This window comes from Periplaneta americana, chromosome 12 (genome assembly GCF_040183065.1).
Source record: "Periplaneta americana isolate PAMFEO1 chromosome 12, P.americana_PAMFEO1_priV1, whole genome shotgun sequence".
NCBI classification, from domain to species: domain Eukaryota; kingdom Metazoa; phylum Arthropoda; class Insecta; order Blattodea; family Blattidae; genus Periplaneta; species Periplaneta americana.
This window is the reverse complement of record NC_091128.1, coordinates 174,956,668-174,976,909: the sequence shown is the minus strand read 5'-3', so window position 1 is coordinate 174,976,909 and position 20,242 is coordinate 174,956,668. Positions and strand designations below refer to the sequence as shown.

General features: G+C 40.2%; 1 protein-coding gene across 4 annotated transcripts in view; it reads right to left on the bottom strand.

Annotated features, from left to right (window-relative positions):
* Positions 1-20,242, bottom strand: part of snz (sorting nexin snazarus) — a 53,576-nt gene that overhangs the window by 7,493 nt on the left and 25,841 nt on the right. For all 4 annotated transcript variants that reach the window (XR_011335362.1, XM_069842626.1, XM_069842625.1 and 1 more), the window contains 11 exons: positions 15,719-15,853; positions 15,436-15,645; positions 11,355-11,541; positions 9,242-9,372; positions 7,225-7,398; positions 5,767-5,906; positions 5,517-5,634; positions 5,309-5,442; positions 1,801-2,016; positions 1,580-1,723; positions 1,323-1,461 (listed from right to left, as the gene is read on the bottom strand). Coding sequence is in view for 3 of the 4 variants with exons in the window: in XM_069842626.1 (XP_069698727.1) it covers positions 1,323-1,461; positions 1,580-1,723; positions 1,801-2,016; positions 5,309-5,442; positions 5,517-5,634; positions 5,767-5,906; positions 7,225-7,398; positions 9,242-9,372; positions 11,355-11,541; positions 15,436-15,645; positions 15,719-15,853 (1,728 nt within the window). In the remaining variant the exon portion in view is untranslated. The remainder of the gene's footprint in view (positions 1-1,322; positions 1,462-1,579; positions 1,724-1,800; positions 2,017-5,308; positions 5,443-5,516; positions 5,635-5,766; positions 5,907-7,224; positions 7,399-9,241; positions 9,373-11,354; positions 11,542-15,435; positions 15,646-15,718; positions 15,854-20,242) is intronic.

Sequence of the window (20,242 nt, the reverse complement as noted above, 5' to 3'; positions counted from 1 at the left end):
AATAGGCAACTTCTCTGACATAAAATCTGAAACTCGCTTCAAATCACTGACTCACAACAGTGACGTCATGACACACTTTGAAATGAACACCCAGTAGTGCACCTACTGTCGGTGACTCAGGAGAAGACGAGAGCGGACTAGGAGGAAGGGATGTGAATAGATAACGTACGACAACACGTGCAATATTTGTACTGCAGTAAGCGGAAACATTAGGTCTCCTTCTGTTCAACTCAGCTTTAATTTCCATACGCATTGTGACTCATGTTTCTTGCACGAGTAATAACCCGGCTACTGGGATGCTTATCTGAGCGATGTTTATAATAATCAACAGCGATAGTCAAGAAGGGCACATTCTTTCCGCTCGTCTTCTCCTGAGTAATGGACAGTAAATCGTTGGTCCCGACCCGCATACATTAAAAAGTACATTAATATTTCCGTTTATAGTGAACCCTCGCTTTGGTTATAGTAAACCTTGTATTCTGACCAATTCTTATTTGAAGTCACATCTTCTTGTATAAAATTGAAAGAATGTGTTGAGAACAACATGCTAAGTTTCTTACTCCTTTAGTCAAAGGACAAAGGTAGGATTAGTGATTCCTAGACAATGAGCTGTACTGTAAATCCAGGCTACGCGTGACGACCTTGCCTCACTCCACCATCGAAGGGTTGTCATTCTGTTTTCAGGCACTCTACTCTACTGTTATTTCTAATCCTCCACCGTCAAAGGGTTGCCTTTTATTCTCAGAAACATTTCCATTATAACTGATAGAATCGAAACAACGGAAAATGAAATTGCCTTCTTTTATTAAAAGGGGACGGACATTATGTCCAGAGCATAAATGAAGGTAACATTTCGATGGCTTTCAAACTCCATCAACCCTCTCCCAGTTTTCATAAGTGAACCGGGAAATTCCAAGGCTGAGTACGCAATCACACCATAACAGCGTTTGTCATTTCTACCTGATCTAGTGTTCCAACAGTGAATATATTGTATAAAAAGGTCGAAGCGTAAAGTGTTTTCTTTGGAAGATAAGGCGAATATTATAAGTGACATTGAACGTGGTTTTTCGCAAGCGGAAGTGGGTCGATAGCATAGTTTAAGTAAATCAACTGTGAGTAACAGTATACAGTGTAATCCATTCCACAAAAATGAAATATTTTATTTTCTTCTTCACAATTTCATTCATTTCTGTCATTTAAGGTTAGGGGAGAGACACTTCAGATATAGTGAACCTCGGATATAGTGAATGAAATATGCAGAGGTTCACTATATCCGGAGTTGACTGTATTCTAAGAATGTATTGAACTTTTTGACAACTCACATAGAAGAGTTGCTTGTTGAGGCGAGTGTCCTGCAGCGTCTCGAACACCTTCATGGCTCCGCGCCGGGCATTCTGCTGTCCCACCAGGTTGTTCAGTACTTCAGGGATGTTGTTCAGGAACTGTTCACGTGCCTCCGTCCTGCACACAGTGATTTCAGTTTGTGTTATGGTAAGACAGTATCAGCGCCAGTGAGATGCTAACGTCACTATGAACTGGAGATGTAGAGCCAATTTAACAACTGCCTGGGAGAACATACCTCGTGGCTAGCTTCTCCTCCTCCGTCCTCAGCGACGGGCCTGCGGTCAGCTTGCCGTTGGGCCACCAGGACTTGATGAGCAGCTTTATGTAATAGTACATCATGGGCTCGGAGAACAGCCAACTCACAGTCTCGCACACCTGCCTGCAAGTACATGCACAACACTCACTGTCTTCACATCTGGTCAAGCTCATCGCAGCCAGACTTCAGTTTCCGTTCACCTGTTTATTGTCCTGCCATAGGTGATCTGCACGAAGGTGATCAGAGTCCTGCGCAGCCACTTGAACACGCCGCGCAGGTCAAACACCTCGCCCAGCAGACGGTACAGGGGCTCCGCCACACCGTCCACACCCTGCTCCAGGCTGCGTCCCTCGCTCTCGTCCAGCAGCAACGTCACGTCCTCATCGTCACTGTCTGCATCACGCGCAGGATCAGCACTGCAAATAAGAAATGGAACTGATGGCAACACAGCATAGCATATGCAGCTGCAGCTGATTGGCAACACAGCACAGCACACAAAACTTCATCTGAATGACAACACAACACAACAAATAGATCTGCAGAATGGCAACACAGTACAGTACAGTGAGCTCCAGATGATTGGCAACAAGACATGACACACAAAGCTTCACTTGAATGGCAACATCACAGTACACACAGTTGGAGCTGACTGGCAACACAGCACACAAAGCTTCACTTGATTGGCAACACATCGCAGTACACACAGTTGCAGCTGACAGGAAACACAGCACACAAAAACTTTACTTGAATGGCAACACATCACAACACACACAGTTGCAGCTGACTGGCAACACAACACACAAAGCTTCACTTGAATGGCAACACATCACAGCACACACAGTTGCAGCTGACTGGCAACACAACACACACAGTTGCAGCTGACTGGCAACACAACATACAAAGCTTCACTTGAATGGCAACACATCACAGCACACACAGTTGCAGCTGACTGGCAACACAATGTACAAAGCTTCACTTGAATGGCAACACATTACAGCACACACAGTTGCAGGTGACTGGCAACACAACGTACAAAGCTTCACTTGAATGGCAACACATCACAACACACACAGTTGCAGCTGACTGGCAACACAACACACAAAGCTTCACTTGAATGGCAACACATCACAGCACACACAGTTGCAGCTGACTGGCAACACAATGTACAAAGCTTCACTTGAATGGCAACACATTACAGCACACACAGTTGCAGGTGACTGGCAACACAACGTACAAAGCTTCACTTGAATGGCAACACATCACAGCACACACAGTTGCAGGTGACTGGCAACACAACGTACAAAGCTTCACTTGAATGGCAACACATTACAACACACACACAGTTGCAGGTGACTGGCAACACAACATACAAAGCTTCACTTGAATGGCAACACATCACAGCAAACACAGTTGCAGGTGACTGGCAACCCAACGTACAAAGCTTCACTTGAATGGCAACACATCACAACACACACACACAGTTGCAGGTGACTGGCAACACAACATACAAAGCTTCACTTGAATGGCAACACATCACAACACACACACACAGTTGCAGGTGACTGGCAACACAACATACAAAGCTTCACTTGAATGGCAACACATCACAGCACACACAGTTGCAGGTGACTGGCAACACAACATACAAAGCTTCTCTTGAATGGCAACACATCACAGCACACACAGTTGCAGCTGACTGGCAACACAACGTACAAAGCTTCACTTGAATGGCAACACATCACAGCACACACACACAGTTGCAGGTGACTGGCAACACAACGTACAAAGCTTCACTTGAATGGCAACACATCACAGCACACACAGTTGCAGGTGACTGGCAACACAACGTACAAAGCTTCACTTGAATGGCAACACATCACAGCACACACACACAGTTGCAGGTGACTGGCAACACAACGTACAAAGCTTCACTTGAATGGCAACACATTACAGCACACACAGTTGCAGGTGACTGGCAACACAACATACAAAGCTTCACTTGAATGGCAACACATCACAGCACACACAGTTGCAGGTGACTGGCAACACAACGTACAAAGCTTCACTTGAATGGCAACACATCACAGCACACACACACAGTTGCAGGTGACTGGCAACACAACGTACAAAGCTTCACTTGAATGGCAACACATTACAGCACACACAGTTGCAGGTGACTGGCAACACAACATACAAAGCTTCACTTGAATGGCAACACATCACAGCACACACAGTTGCAGGTGACTGGCAACACAAGGTACAAAGCTTCACTTGAATGGCAACACAGCACACACACACAGTTGCAGGTGACTGGCAACACAACGTACAAAGCTTCACTTGAATGGCAACACATCACAGCACACACAGTTGCAGGTGACTGGCAACACAACGTACAAAGCTTCACTTGAATGGCAACACATCACAACACACACAGTTGCAGGTGACTGGCAACACAACGTACAAAGCTTCACTTGAATGGCAACACATCACAGCACACACAGTTGCAGGTGACTGGCAACACAACGTACAAAGCTTCACTTGAATGGCAACATATCACAGCACACACACACAGTTGCAGGTGACTGGCAACACAACGTACAAAGCTTCACTTGAATGGCAACACATTACAGCACACACAGTTGCAGGTGACTGGCAACACAACGTACAAAGCTTCACTTGAATGGCAACACATCACAACACACACAGTTGCAGCTGACTTGCAACACAACGTACAAAGCTTCACTTGAATGGCAACACATCACAACACACACAGTTGCAGCTGACTGGCAACACAACGTACAAAGCTTCACTTGAATGGCAACACATCACAACACACACAGTTGCAGCTGACTGGCAACACAACGTACAAAGCTTCACTTGAATGGCAACACATCACAGCACACACAGTTGCAGCTGACTGGCAACACAACGTACAAAGCTTCACTTGAATGGCAACACATCACAACACACACAGTTGCAGCTGACTTGCAACACAACGTACAAAGCTTCACTTGAATGGCAACACATCACAACACACACACAGTTGCAGGTGACTGGCAACACAACATACAAAGCTTCACTTGAATGGCAACACATCACAACACACACACAGTTGCAGGTGACTGGCAACACAACATACAAAGCTTCACTTGAATGGCAACACATCACAACACACACAGTTGCAGGTGACTGGCAACACAACATACAAAGCTTCACTTGAATGGCAACACATCACAACACACACACAGTTGCAGCTGACTGGCAACACAACATACAAAGCTTCTCTTGAATGGCAACACATCACAACACAAACACAGTTGCAGGTGACTGGCAACACAACATACAAAGCTTCACTTGAATGGCAACACATCACAACACACACACAGTTGCAGGTGACTGGCAACACAACATACAAAGCTTCACTTGAATGGCAACACATCACAGCACACACAGTTGCAGGTGACTGGCAACACAACATACAAAGCTTCACTTGAATGGCAACACATCACAGCACACACAGTTGCAGCTGACTGGCAACACAACGTACAAAGCTTCACTTGAATGGCAACACATCACAACACACACACAGTTGCAGGTGACTGGCAACACAATATACAAAGCTTCACTTGAATGGCAACACATCACAACACACACACAGTTGCAGCTGACTGGCAACACAACGTACAAAGCTTCACTTGGGTCACTCACCTCTTGAAGAGTGTGGACAATGAGAACCTAGATTTCTTGGGGGCAGGTGCTGCCTGCTTGAGGTGCTCAGAGCTGGGGCTCAGGAATGTGTACAATGCCTCACTCTGGTTCAAGCGATCGTCCTCCAATACAAACTGGAACAACAAACCATAATCAAGCTCTGTGCATTTCCGAGTTACAAATCCCCAAGAGTAGGAGTGCATCTTACCTTTAAGTACTTGTGAACTTGTATCTTTGCTTTCTCAAGAAAACTTGTTCCTTTCCCAAACCGAAATTTTAAGGACTGAGAAGGAAGTTCCAGATTTTTTACACTTGAGTTCATATGGCTGAAATGAAAAAAATATGACTGAAATCATATATCTACCAAAAGGTCTACTAACACAAATGTAATGCCATTAGACCAGAAGTATTATATAGTTAATGTCCTGCCTTCAGACTTGGTTAGTTTTGTAACTCACCACAGTTTACGGTGCAGATTCTGGAAGTCAGACAGCTTTCTGAGGACTACCCAACCAGTTGAGACCGCTTCATTGTCCATCTCGTCCTCCAGTATGTGTACCACCAACACAAACTGCAACTCCTCTTTGTCCTCAGAAAGCTGGAACATATTTCACGTCACTTCTTATACTGCTGAAAATGGGGAAGAAGATGACAAGAAGTGGAAAGATAAGAGGCAGTGAGGAAGAGGATAGCAGAGAAGTAGTGAGGAAGATAAGAGATGAAAATGCGAGATAAGGGGCAAAGCACTGGTTTCTTTACAACACTGATTGCCAGTTGAACAGTGCTGAATGGCCACAGGGTAAGATTCGACTTCTGACGTCTCTAGTAAAGCAAGTGGAAGGTACAGGGCCACAACGCAATGTTGCAGCTAGCAGCATTCCCTCTTCCCTCATCCTGATGGCAGACAGCAGGAGAACAGGCAGATGGACTGGCAGGCAGACAAGCATGGAAGGAATGTTGCGGAATATATATGACAATACTTCCTGTATGGTGCCAGGAAGGTGAATGACATCCAGGATGGGGAGGGCCCATAAAAAACAATCGGTGAAATGGCATGCTGACAAGGATTCAGTTGACAGCAGTTTAGAAAAAAAAACCTGCAATAACAATTTTTTACAGTAATTACTGAAGCTTTCCTGGTGACGTGATAACTCAAAATTTTCTCGGGCTTCCAGCCAGGTCATGAGTTGGTGATCCACCGACGTTTCAAGGTGTTCATCTTTCTCATCTTCAGGATTAAATGATATCTAAGGGTACCCAGCTCCTTAATTTATAGTGCCAGAGGGAGGAATAATAACACCGAGGTCCTGGTGAAATGTTCAGGCTATTGGAAACCCTGGCCATAGCGGCAGAACGCTGAACCTGAATCGGGATTCGGGTCTCCAACTAAGCACGGCGTGGGCACCGGCTATTAAATTTCTCACCACTCAGACGACGGGCCGTAATCAGCGGAGGACACATAAGTACTCATCCGCCAAGCCCATCGTGAGACCCGCGGTCAATCAGCCGGACAGCACAAAGCAAGACAACACGTCGGCTGCATTCAACCACAATCCGCACTAATAAGAGCCAATCAGCGCACAGCTCCTCGGCTGACTCCTCCCTCTGGCACTATAAATTAAGGAGCTGCGTACCCTTAGTTATCATTTAACCCTGAAGATGAGGAAGATGAACATCCTCGAAACGTCGGTAGATCACCAACTCGTGACCTGGCTGGAAGCCCGAGAAAATTTTGAGTTAATTTTTTACAGTTCAAATACCCTCAATTTTTCATAAAATTAAAGAATATATTGAACAGTGTAATTTGATAAAGCATTATATTTCATAATATTACACTATATGAACTTGTAGTTGCGTAAATTTTACGTCCGTAACACTGTAGGGCTTATAAAGACCTGAAACTAAGCAATCCCTACCTCTGCTGACTGTACGACAGCCCGCCACTGGCCCAGATGCTCGCCCCAAGCTTCAGTGCGTGTGAGGTGTGCCTCAAGTTGACGCTTTTCTCCTTGCAGCTGCTCCACCTCCTTCTCTAAGACTGTGAGGACTCGCGATTCTGGCTTCAGGGAAGTACGTAGAGCCTGCAGTGCCTGTACAAGAAGAAGACTGACATTTATGCAACAGTCCAATGGAAATATTCAAATTAAATCGTAATACCTATAGATAGACGTTATTTTACAATCAATAAGTTATTAAGTTCCACACTGCTATCTAGAAAAGGTAAATTCTGGAGTTACAAAATTATTTTACCTGCTCTCCCCCATGGCATAGAAAACTGGGTGCTAAGTAAGAAAAGGTGCTGTGCACTAACGACATTTGAAAATAAAATCCTTCTCCCTCTTTTAGATCAAATGATAAAAATATTGGGGCCAATTAATCAGAAAAACAGAGCAATGATATTCAGAAAATTTATATCAACACTGACTTAACTGCAATAGTCCAAAGTAGACGATTAAAATGGATTGGATATATTCTCCACAACAAAAGCTTAATACATCAAGCACTGCTTGGACTTCCAGATGCTAGAAAGACCATTGGTTAGATCAAGACTTCGTTGGAAAGACTAAGTATATTTTTCCCCCCATTTTTTGAGGAGAGCCCAAAGACTTGCACTGCAGCCTGAGATTTATTTATTCATTTACTCACTTATTCATTTATTCTATTTATTTATTTATTTATTTATTCCTTTATTTATTCATTCATTTAATTAATTTAATTATTTATTTATTTAATTTATTTATGTATTTATTTAATTAATTAATTATTTATTCTAGTGGAGTTTAGGCCATCAGGACTTGCCTTTCACTGACAAGCAAACATTTTGATGGGGGCAGATAAAAAAGTTAATTTTTTTCCTTCCACCATACAAATTTTGGTCATTCGACCACAATTACGAGACCGTCCAGAAAGTGATTTTCCCTGAGGCCATTTACAGAAAAAAAAAACCGCAGCTGCATGGAAAGATTTATTGAAACAGATACAGCAATTGTTGTGCTATTTGTCAAAATAATGAACATAGGTTTAGGGTGTTTGAGAATAAGGTGCTTAGGAAAATATTTGGGGCTAAGCGGGATGAAGTTACAGGAGAATGGAGAAAGTTACACAACACAGAACTGCACGCATTGTATTCTTCACCTGACATAATTAGGAACATTAAATCCAGACGTTTGAGATGGGCAGGGCATGTAGCACGTATGGGCGAATCCAGAAATGCATATAGAGTGTTAGTTGGGAGACCGGAGGGAAAAAGACCTTTAGGAAGGCCGAGACGTAGATGGGAGGATAATATTAAAATGGATTTGAGGGAGGTGGGGTATGATGATAGAAACTGGATTAATCTTGCACAGGATAGGGACCACTGGCGGGCTTATGTGAGGGCGGCAATGAACCTTCGGGTTCCTTAAAAGCCATTTGTAAGTAAGTAAGTAAGTATTGTCAAAATAATTCCCTAACTGGAATTGAGACATCTGTCATACCATGGGATCAATTTTTGTATCCTTGTGTCGTAGAAGTCAGCTGCGTGGGATAAAAACCAGCGTTTGACACCCGTCTGCACCTCTCTGTCGATCCCATGATATGAAAAATGTCTCAATTCCAGTGGGGAATATGTTGAAAAATAGCTCATCAATTGCTGTGTCTGTTCCAATAAATTTTTGCAACGAAATTGTGTTTTCTTTCTGTTAACGGCTCCTGGCGAAATTATATTTTTACGGCCCTCGTAATTGCGGTCTAGTGGCCAAAATTTGTATAAACACTTCTTTTGACATTATTAACATGGTGAAAGAAAAAAAAATAACTTTTTTATTTGCCCCCATCAGAATGTTTGCTTGTGAGCCAAAAACAAAAAAGAAGCTTGTACAATGCCGAAAGTTAATAACACAAGTTAATTTAGTACAATAACATGACACAACCATTCCTAAACAGAAGCAGTACCTGCATCTTGTTGTTGAGCTTCTCCTGCAGCTGGTCCAGTTTGCGTCGTGCGTAGTTGGACTGGTCAACAACGTGCAGAGATGGGTCCTCACTGCTGGCATGTGCATTGTCCAACATTGGCTGGGCTTCATCTGTAATCACAAGTAGCAACAAAATCTCACTCAGGCAAACACTGCCAGGCTCTTTTAAAAAGCCTACTACTTTAAAAATTGGAGTGATAATTCACAAGTTACAAATAAAAGCTCTTGAAAAGTCTGCAGTTGTATTTTTCGGTTTCACAAAATAATATACATGGTGACATTGTTTTACAGTCCGCATCACCGTTTCTGGCGTGTGAAATAAGTAATGGGAACGTTATGTGCGAGTGTTTTACTTTTGCCGCAGTCAATCTGACAACTGTGTTTGGCAAATGGCTGATGTGACGTGCATAGGAAGTGGTACCATTCTCAGCTGCACTAGCAACATGCTCACAAACTGGGTACTATATATCTAGGACACACGCCAAAAACGCTGGCGTCAGCTGTACTTCTGTATGTATGGTGTTCTAACCTATATTCCATGTCATACAAAAGTTTGGATGTTGTGGTCCCTGTTCAAAATAGAGACAGTCATTCTTTGTCTGAACACATATAGATCTCATTAACTTCACTGCTACTGGGCCATATGATGTATATACTGTATACTCTATGCAATATCAATAATACTTAAGAGGGAAGATGGGTGAAATTTTGGCCATTTTCAATAAAAAATCCCCCCCCCCCCCCGGCAATTAAGCATAAAAATTACGTCATATTTAAATGGCTGCACTCGTGAATTTGAATTCCCCGCAAACTTTACAACTTCACAAGCTGTTCACTTTTCTTTCAGCACATTTCGCCATGTTCAAAATGTAAAGATTCTTACAATTTTGATGCTAGAACATGAAATTCTTCTTGCATGTTTTATTTACTGTGGTTAACAAAATAGTAGAATTTCTTTATAAACTAAATATTTCGAAATTAAAATATTAAAACATTTAGTAAACACAAAAAATTTAAATTTTGAAGTTGCATGTATTTTTTTTAAAATCTCCCCATTTACAGGAGTAAATTTAAAATGCTGGATACTTAGCTTCTTTCTTAATCATACCAGAGACGTCGTGAAAAAAGAGTTAGACATGAACTTACATTTTGTAAGAGACAGACAGATTTTGAAAATATGCAAATTTATCTTTTATAAATATGAGTAATTCAAAAACTATTCACCTCATCATAATGAAACTTACGCAAGAATAATTATAGGAAGAGGATGAAGTGTACAACATATGAAGTCTGTTCCTTAAAAATTGTAGAAAACAGTAATTACATCCATTATCCCCCCTCCCTTTTAAAGACATCGCCTTCCTTTCACTAGTAGGAAAATCTAAGTGTATAGAAAAATCCATTTATAATTTGGGAATGGTTACAGTGCCCATTGATGAAATGTGTTATTGCCACTTAGGTCACCAGAAGCTAGCTTGGCAACAACTAGACTTACTTACTTACTTACAAATGGCTTTTAAGGAACCCGAAGGTTCATTGCCGCCCTCACATAAGCCCGCCATCGGTCCCTGTCCTGTGCAAGATTAAGCCAGTCTCTATCATCATACCCCACCTCCCTCAAATCCATTTTAATATTATCCTCCCATCTACGTCTCGGCCTCCCTAAAGATCTTTTTCCCTCCGGTCTCCCAACTAACACTCTATATGCATTTCTGGATTCGCCCATACGTGCTACATGCCCTGCCCATCTCAAACGTCTGGATTTCAAGTTCCTAATTATGTCAGGTGAAGAATACAATGCGTGCAGTTCTGTGTTGTGTAACTTTCTCCATTCTCCTGTAACTTCATCCCGCTTAGCCCCAAATATTTTCCTAAGCACCTTATTCTCAAACACCCTTAACCTATGTTCCTCTCTCAGAGTGAGAGTCCAAGTTTCACAGCCATATAGAAGAACCGGTAATATAACTGTTTTATAAATTCTAACTTTCAGATTTGGCAACAACTAGACTACCAAGAAAAACTTTAAAAGTATTAGAAATATGTAAAAGAAACGAACCTTTCTAGTGTTACAAGCTGTAATTTACTGTATTTACCTGCTTGAGTGTCTTCTGTGCTGCCGGCTTCCTCCATGGCAGTCTGCATCTTCTGATAGAGGTCACTCACTAGAAACGAGGGGTAGAACTTCTCCTCCAAACTCTTCACCACCTCTTCCTGCACTTCATAGAAGACTTCAGGACCTTTGTCGCCCAAGAGGAAGCCTTCCATCCTCTTCAGAACTGGCTGAAATGAATTAAACAATGCATTAGCACATACATTTGGAATGCTTTTCACTGTTCTATTTTATTTAGGAGACAACTGAACTTGGGTAGGAGTTGGGTTCCATGTTTCTTCTAACTTGTGCAAGTGTAAGAATGCATAATACAAAACTGTTTTACCAGTATTTTGAAAATACTGCTGGAAGCACTCTTGAAGTGCCACGCTGTCGCCAGACCATGTTAAACTTTGTGGTCAGAGCAGTAATATACCAATACAATATCAACCTAGTTGAATCATGAACTTAAATTGTATTGTTGTCACGCCAGGAGAAGGCGGCTGAAGTACTTAGACGAGGCGGAGGGGAAACAGTCGCGCATGCGCAGCGCGCTGTTCACTGCAATATTCCTGTTTCACAAACATCTACTGCACGTGTCTGTGAGTCTTTGCGACTTTGTGAAAATAATAGTGGGGTTTTTACTGTAGTGTTTTATTAGTTTCAACAAGACAATTGTTTTCAGTATACCACAAATCTTGTATTGCTTTAGTTATCCTTTGCTTTTCGTGCTAATAATAATATAGTTAATAGAATTTATGTTATTGTATACTGTTATTTAGGTTTATAGCAGTTTTTTGTTTATTGTAAATATGTCGACAAAGAGGAAACAAGGATTGACAATCTATAGCGAAGAAAGGAATATTATTAGAAGTGCAAAATAATTCTGTGATGAAGAAAAAGAACAACAGTGCCTTTGCATTCCTCTTACGAAACCTACAGCAAAGGTAGAAAAGTACTCTAATCTGTCCACAAGAACAATACAGCGTATAAGGAATGAAATGAAAGACTGTACAGAAGAAAGTGCGTTGTCGACACCTGAGGGAGAAAAAAAAAATGTAAACGTCCAGACTACCGAAACGCAAATGTAGATGACTTCGACGGGAGATTGACAAAAAAGATATAATTGAGAATCTTTATTTGAAAAAGAAAGAGGGCCACCGGCGTAGCTCAGGAGGTAGCGCATTTGCCTGCTGATCTGCAGTTGTGCTCGGGAGTGAGTTCGATTCCCATTTGCGCTGATTACCTGGTTGGGTTTTTTCCGAGGTTTTCCCAAGCGGAAGACGAATGTTAGGTAATCTATGGCGAATCCTTGGTTTCATTTTGCCAAATACCATCTCGCCATCATCAATTCAATCGACACTGAAGAAGCTAGTAGTTATTACAGTGTCGTTAAATAACAAGTAAAAAAATAGTACCAAGCTGCAACAAACGTCTACCCTTTTACAAGAGAAAATTGATTTGAAATGAAAGACAACATTAAGACGAATACTGAAGAAAAAGGATTTCATGTGGAAGAAGTGTGCAAAAAAAAAAAGAAAAAAAAAAGAGGAAAACACTGTAAATTAGAATACGTGAAGATATCTACAGCAAATAAGAAAGCTTAGGAAAGTGGAAAAACCGATTTTGTATCTGGACGAAATGCGGATAGATAGGCCTACCAATTTAACGTTTCCCAAGTGCTGGCACGATAAAAATGTTACGGGAGTTTTGACTACCGTAAATGTGTCCAGAACCCTCATTGTTGTTCATCAGGATGAGGGCGGTGGGGCTAATGGCTTTGTTGAAAGATTCGACACGGCTGGAACATAAACAGACGATTATCGTGGACAGATCATACTCCAGAAATTTTGAAAAATGTGATAATGATAGTCATAGCGACAGCACCAAAGATGCGGAATCTTTTATGTCTGACTCCATCCCGTGTAGCCAAGTAAGTGGACGAAGTTTTCAGGTCAGAGTGTAGCGTAAAGTTCCCCCGTCCTGCCTATCTACTCCCCACACTAACTCGTAGCGCGAAGACAGTATGTATTCGTCAAGTTCTTTGTTTTTAACTCATTTGAGCTGCTGTATCTATAACATGAAGAAAATAAAATCATGTGGAAAGAAAGTAATTTGTTCCTTTTCTTTCTTGTTTGCTGAAAACTGAGACATTTATGTGTTCTAAAAATTATTTTTGGGATGCTGAGATGCATATCTTGATTTTGGTATAGTCCTGGAAAATCTGAGACGTATGACAACCCTTCCATAAACTTAAGAAAATAAAATTGTGTAGAAAGAAAGTAATTGCTAATTCTTTTTTCTTTTTTTTTGTTGTTCACCGAAAGCTGGGACATTTATGCATCCCGAGAATTATTTTCAGAATGCAGATCTCGAGTCCGATATGATCCCAGAAAATCCTAGAAATATGACAACCATCCCATAAACTGAAGAAAATAAAATTGTGTGAAAAAAAAAGAAGTTGACAATTTTTTCCCCCTTCTTTTGTTCTTGTTAACTGAAAGCTGGGATATTTCGAGTCTGGTATGGTCCCAAAAAATCCGGAAAGTATGACAAATGTACTATAAATTGAAGAAAATAAAATCGTGTGGGAAAAAAAAAAAAAAAAAAAAAAAAAAAAGGAATCACAAATTACCCCCTTCCCTCTTTTCATTCTTGTTTGCTGAAACTGGGACATTTGTAAGTCCCAAGAATTATTTTTAGTATACAGATTTTGAGTTCGATATAATCCCAGAAAATCTGAAGAGTATGACAATCCGACTAAGTTGAAGGTAAATAAAATTGTGTAAAAAAATTGCTAATTTTTTCCCCTCCTTTTATTCTTGTTAGCCGAAAGCTGGGATATTTATGTGTTCCGAGAATTATTTTCTGGATGCAAATCTCACCTCGAGTTCAATATGTACTAAAATATCCGGAAAATATGACAAATCTGCTATAAATTGAAGAAAATAAAATTGTGTAAAAAAAAAAAAAGGGGGCTCACAAATTTCTCCCTCCCATCTTTTCGTTGTTTTTTGCTGAAAGCTGGGACATCTATACATCCCAAGAATTGAATAATTTCGAGGGAAAAATTGTTCCGGAGCCGGGTATCGAACCCGGGACCTTTGGCTTAACGTACCAATGCTCTACCACTGAGCTACCGGGGAACTCTAACCGACACCGATCCAATTCTTCCCTCTATATCCACAGACCTCAAAGTGGGCTGACAACCGTCAAGCAACCAACTTCGAGTGCACACTAACTCCGTGTGACTTAAATTGTGGTTTTCTGTTAACGAACAGTGACGTGTATTATGCAAATAAAGATTTTCAGGTATAACTCCCTGTAAAGCTGATTTGAATAATTTCGAGGGAAAAATTGTTCCGGAGCCGGGTATCGAACCAACCAAAGGTCCCGGGTTCGATACCTGGCTCCGGAACAATTTTTCCCTCGAAATTATTCAAATCAGCTTTACAGGGAGTTATACCTGAAAATCTTGATTTGCATCCCAAGAATTATTTTCAGGATCCAGATCTAGAGTTTGGTACGGTCCCAGAAAGTCCGGAAAGTATGGCAACCCTACTATAGATTGAAGAAAATAAAATCGTTCTTGTTTGCTGAAAACAGGGACATTTATGCATTCAGAGAATTATTTTCGGAATGCTAGGACGCAAATCTAGATTCTGGTACAGTCCTGGAAAATCCAGGATGTAAGACAACCCTATGTCACCTGCTCACACATGCACACAATACATTTCCTGTGGTCATTTCACTGGCGAAATCTCAGTGCAGCATAACAGGAACTGAGCAAAAAAAAAAAAAATTATGGTTTATTGCAACTGCAGAGATATCAGCGTCGCCGATGTGCCGGAATTTTGTCATGCAGGAGTTCTTTTACATGCCAGTAAATCTACTGACATGAGCCTGTCGCATTTAAACACACTTAAATGCCATCGACCTGGGCCGGGACCGAACCTGCAACGTCGAGCACAGAAGGCCAGCACTATACCGACTACGCTACCTAGGCTGACTGCTGCTGAGTCACAGTAGCGATGATCATTTTTCATGCTTCAACAGAATAAACAACAGCACACACACACACACACCTTGTCAACCTGGATGTCTGGCGATGGTGTGTTGATGTACGTGTAGAATATCTCCGCACCGAGCTGGTGCCAGTTGCAGGAGTCAGACTGGCGCAGCTCCTGAACAGCCCCCCAGTAGCCCATTAGCGATGGACTGCCCACCTGCTCCAGAAACTGCGTCAGGTAGCGGCGCCCCACCACGCTACCCAACACCTCTTGCAGTGACAACACCTGCAAAGCATTCGAGTCAATTTTGTCTGGATGTCTACTTGTGAGCTTTCTCATTGCAACTTGTACTAATTACCTTCCTGCTGATCATGGTGCTGGCTTCCACAGCCTCCTCCACAGGGTAGCCCATCCAGCCAAGCAGGCGTAACCGCTTCTCACACTGGTTCTTGGCGTATGTCAGCTGATTGATGTAGCGTTTCACTTGTCTTGACTACAACAGTATGCAAAACTACAACATGTCTGTATTCAAACAACGACATATTATTTAATAATATTAGAAAAGAAGTCAGTAAACGATCTATATAAATAAAGATTGACAAGAAATTCATCAACTCCCTGTAATGGTGTGAAACGTTTATGCAGTTAATTTCTGTTACTGTAACCATGACTGAGATTAAAAGGCTGTTTGAGATTTGAAATAAAATTTCGACTTTTTTTCATTTCTGTTTTATACTCCCCGCATTTCAATTCAATAAGGCGAGCCTTCTCATTAATTACTTCATAATGGCTTCCCCATTCCATGAGGCCTAGTCTCGAGACAATGCAAGTCACAGTCTAAATAATTCACACATCAATATGAATCTACTATGCCACATCAATAAATTTAAGAATGCAGTTATATTGTCAGACTCCAAAGCAACTATTCTGTCAATAGTCTCTAAACACACACCTTCATCTCAAACAGCAGAAATAACTAAAATGCTCTATGAATTAATATCACTCAATAAAAGAATTGTATTCCAATGGATACCAGCGAATAGGGATTATAAAGAATGGACACTGAGCGAAATTTCCTGTGTTTTGTTTCTCTGTGCGCCAGCGTATAGTTCCACTTTCAAGCGCTAGAGGTTAGTGTAATCGAGCATACGCTAAGATAATAAATGAGAATAGAGTTAAGACACAGGATCCAAACATTGCCTACCTTATTGCATAATCCAGTAACGCTTTGCTTCAAATAAATTCAAGTTAACGGCTTTTCCTTATTTCTCAGAGACAAACTAGTTGTAATTATAATTGTTTATATTTCAGATATAATAAATTATATTATAAAATAATATAATGTATTATAAAATTAAGTATCGAATTCGTTTAATATTTGTATCTAATATAATATAGGTATATGGTTTTACTTCTCGTAAGAGTTTTGTTTTTCCATTTTCAGCGCTATCACATCATTACATATTTTAATTGTTGTTGGGGTCAACGTCTCAACTCTCATTATAAAGGAACTCTAGAGTCTAGACATTACAGTTAATGACGGATTTATTATTTTATGGATCCAATTCATTTTATTTGAGTAGCCTACATAATGTACCTAGATGTATTAATTGTATGCGTTATATTTCCACTGTGTTGACTGCTAGCTGGTGTGATGTCAGTGCCAACTCTAGGGAGAAAGCAGAATCTCACGCTTTAGCTGACTTGAAGGTCATTGAAATCAGTCCGGCTACATCAAAGGTACCGACGCGTAGTGTCCATTCTTTATAATCCCTATTCGCTGTGGATACCATCCCATTGTGGAATCCTGGGAAACGAGAATGCGGATGCTTTAGCAAAGAAGGGCAGCACTGCTACTTACAGACCTGTTACTAAATCTACGTATTACTCTGTGAAAAGATTTATTAAATCTACGTACTTAGACTTCAACAAACAAAATTTGATAACTCAATCCCAAGGGAAAAAATGGAACTCTCTGCATCATAACCCAAGTTAATTCCCGATTTACCACAAAAATCGTCTGTAGCTGTATTTAGAGTGGCAACAGGCCATGATTGTGTGGCCAAACACCTGCATAGAATTGGAATATATCAGTCCCCTCCCTAACTGTCCATTGTGCAACTCAAACCAAGAAATGGATTCGGAACACCTCAAAATCTGTGCTTCAGTGGCTGGCCATGATAATATCTTTGAAAAATATTGGAGTGCAAGAGGTCAAATGACTTCATTGTCAAACGCCTGGCATTAGAAAACAACAACAACATACGATGCCAATGAGTTCTGCAAAACTGTAATAAATAATAATATGTCATTACAGAGAATTCTATTCATTTGGAAATTAATACTACAGTTAATTTACTTTAAAATTAGACTATTTTAAATTAACTATTTTCGTCTTTATATTCTCCGCATTTACTACTCATCCTCACTTTTGTATAAATAATAATGAATTCATTATGATGCCACATTCATTTGTTTCCCTTTTATCTTTTATCATGGCTTACTGGATTCGAAACGATAGGCCAACTTTGTTTTAAACACATCATAATTTCAGTTGTCCAAGGCCTACTATAATAATTAATGAAATCACCACATTAACAGAAAGTGTGACCAGATGATCAGATTTCTCAAATGTCAAATGCATAAACGTTTCATGTTAAAGGTATGAAATCACACAAGACAACAAAGTAAGTCATGTAAATTATATAGAATACAAATGTCCATTTACTAAATAAAACTGCTTTAATAGTGAAGATTAGAATACTCATGAACAAACAATGCAATAACTTGAAGAATGAAAAGAAGAAAAAACAAAAATAAAATAAAAAAGAAAACACTTAATGAAGATAATCTCTTCCACTACTAAATATTCACAGAAACCCCTGCAAGAAGAGAAGAGTCGAAATATGCTTGATTGGGAAGTTACTTTTCCTTTAAATATTAGAATTTAAAATACGAGTCCATTAGCAGTGATACTATCTTCTTGCCTTTGGTGAAGTAGGCAGGTTACAAAAATGATCCAAAAATTTTCGAAAGGAGCTCACCTTTTTATTCTTAATGAATCTCAAGACTTTGTGCATTCATCGCAAAATTATCACGGACACAAACTTCACAATCCCTAGTAAATAACTCTCAGAAATGTAGCTAATTTGAATACCAAATTAAAAGATATTGGTTCTTTTACATTAGAGATGAAATTAGTAAATATATTATATTTTAGGTCGCTAAATCCGAAAATTGCCTCCATTTTATTTGATTGGTTCTGCCTTGGAAGATATACAGGATGAGTTGATTCACTTAATTTTCATAATTTTCGAAGTCGTGATATCTTACATGTTATTGAAACAACCTATTTGATGGTTTGTGGCTCCTATTTCGTAAACTGGCATTTTATGCAGTGGACAATTTAATGTTTCGCTGAGTTTTAGAATACTCATAATAGTAAATGCCGAAAACTCTGTTAGAGTGCTTGAATCAAAGAACTGTGAAGTTACAATGCATTAAAAATAATCCTAACTTTTGTTACATCTGCAAGGAAGTGACTTCTTAATTGTAACCACTACAATTAACTTCGATCATTAAAAATGCGTACAACTTTAATTTTGTGTGCAAGGTGGAGGATCAGAACAAGATATGAGCACAACATATTTGATGTCTGAACCATCCCACAAAGCTGCTTGTATGGCTAAATGGAAAAAGACTGTCCTCATGATGTGGTAGGACCCACGTAAAATTGTAAATGATTGCTACTTCTATATGATTTCTTCTATTACTGGCAGGAAAAGAAAGAAAATATTCCTACAATTAACATTATAGACAATGCATTGTAACACTCAATGGAATTTAATTATCCACGTTAAAAGCAGAAATGCAAACATGTGTTACATGAGAAAAGAAAAACATCGAGCTAAAAATAAATTTTGGATCACTTCCTACTACGCGGATATCTGCTTCAGATAGAAGCATATTATGTTAAATTGTTGTTTTTTTTAGTAGGTTATTTTACGACGCTTTATCAACATCTTAGGTTATTTAGCGTCTGAATGAGATGAAGGTGATAATGCCGGTGAAATGAGTTCGGGGTCCAGCACCGAAAGTTACCCAGCATTTGCTCATATTAGGTTGAGGGAAAACCCCAGAGAAAAACTCAACCAGGTAACTTTCCCCAACGGAAATCGAACTCGGGCCACCTGGTTTCACGACCAGATGTGCTGACCATTACTGTACAGATGTGGACAAATTGTTTTTACATGCCTGTTTATATATATATATATATACTTTGACTTCTAAATGTCTAAGATTAAGATTTGCATAAGACAGTGGGGGAGGGGGGAATAAAATTTTTTGGGCACTTCGGCATAGCATCATCTAAATAGGGGTTGTTTACCAGTTATCAGGTCCACACCTGTGGAGTAACGGTCAGCGCGTCTGGCCGTGAAACCAGGTGGCCCGGGTTCGAATCCCGGTCGGGACAAGTTACCTGGTTGAGGTTTTTTCCGGGGTTTTCCCTCAACCCAATACGAGCAAATGCTGGGTAACTTTCGGTGCTGGACCCCGGACTCATTTCACCGGCATTATCACCCTCATATCATTCAGACGCTAAATAACCTAGATGTTGATACAGCGTTGTAAAATAACCCAATAAAAAAAAAATCAGTTATCAGGATCTACATGACATGCGGTCTTACTAATAAACCATGTATAATTTTTATACAGGACTTATGCGATGAATGTATAAGCAGTGTGTAACTATACACAGGAATTGATTTGTAGTTATACACACGAATCCCCCTGTTTAAGTGTTGTATATAGAGAAAAAAATGACCACCTCTCTGACACCTGTTCGCATCAATTGTCATTTTATGATGATGGGTGCCTTGTA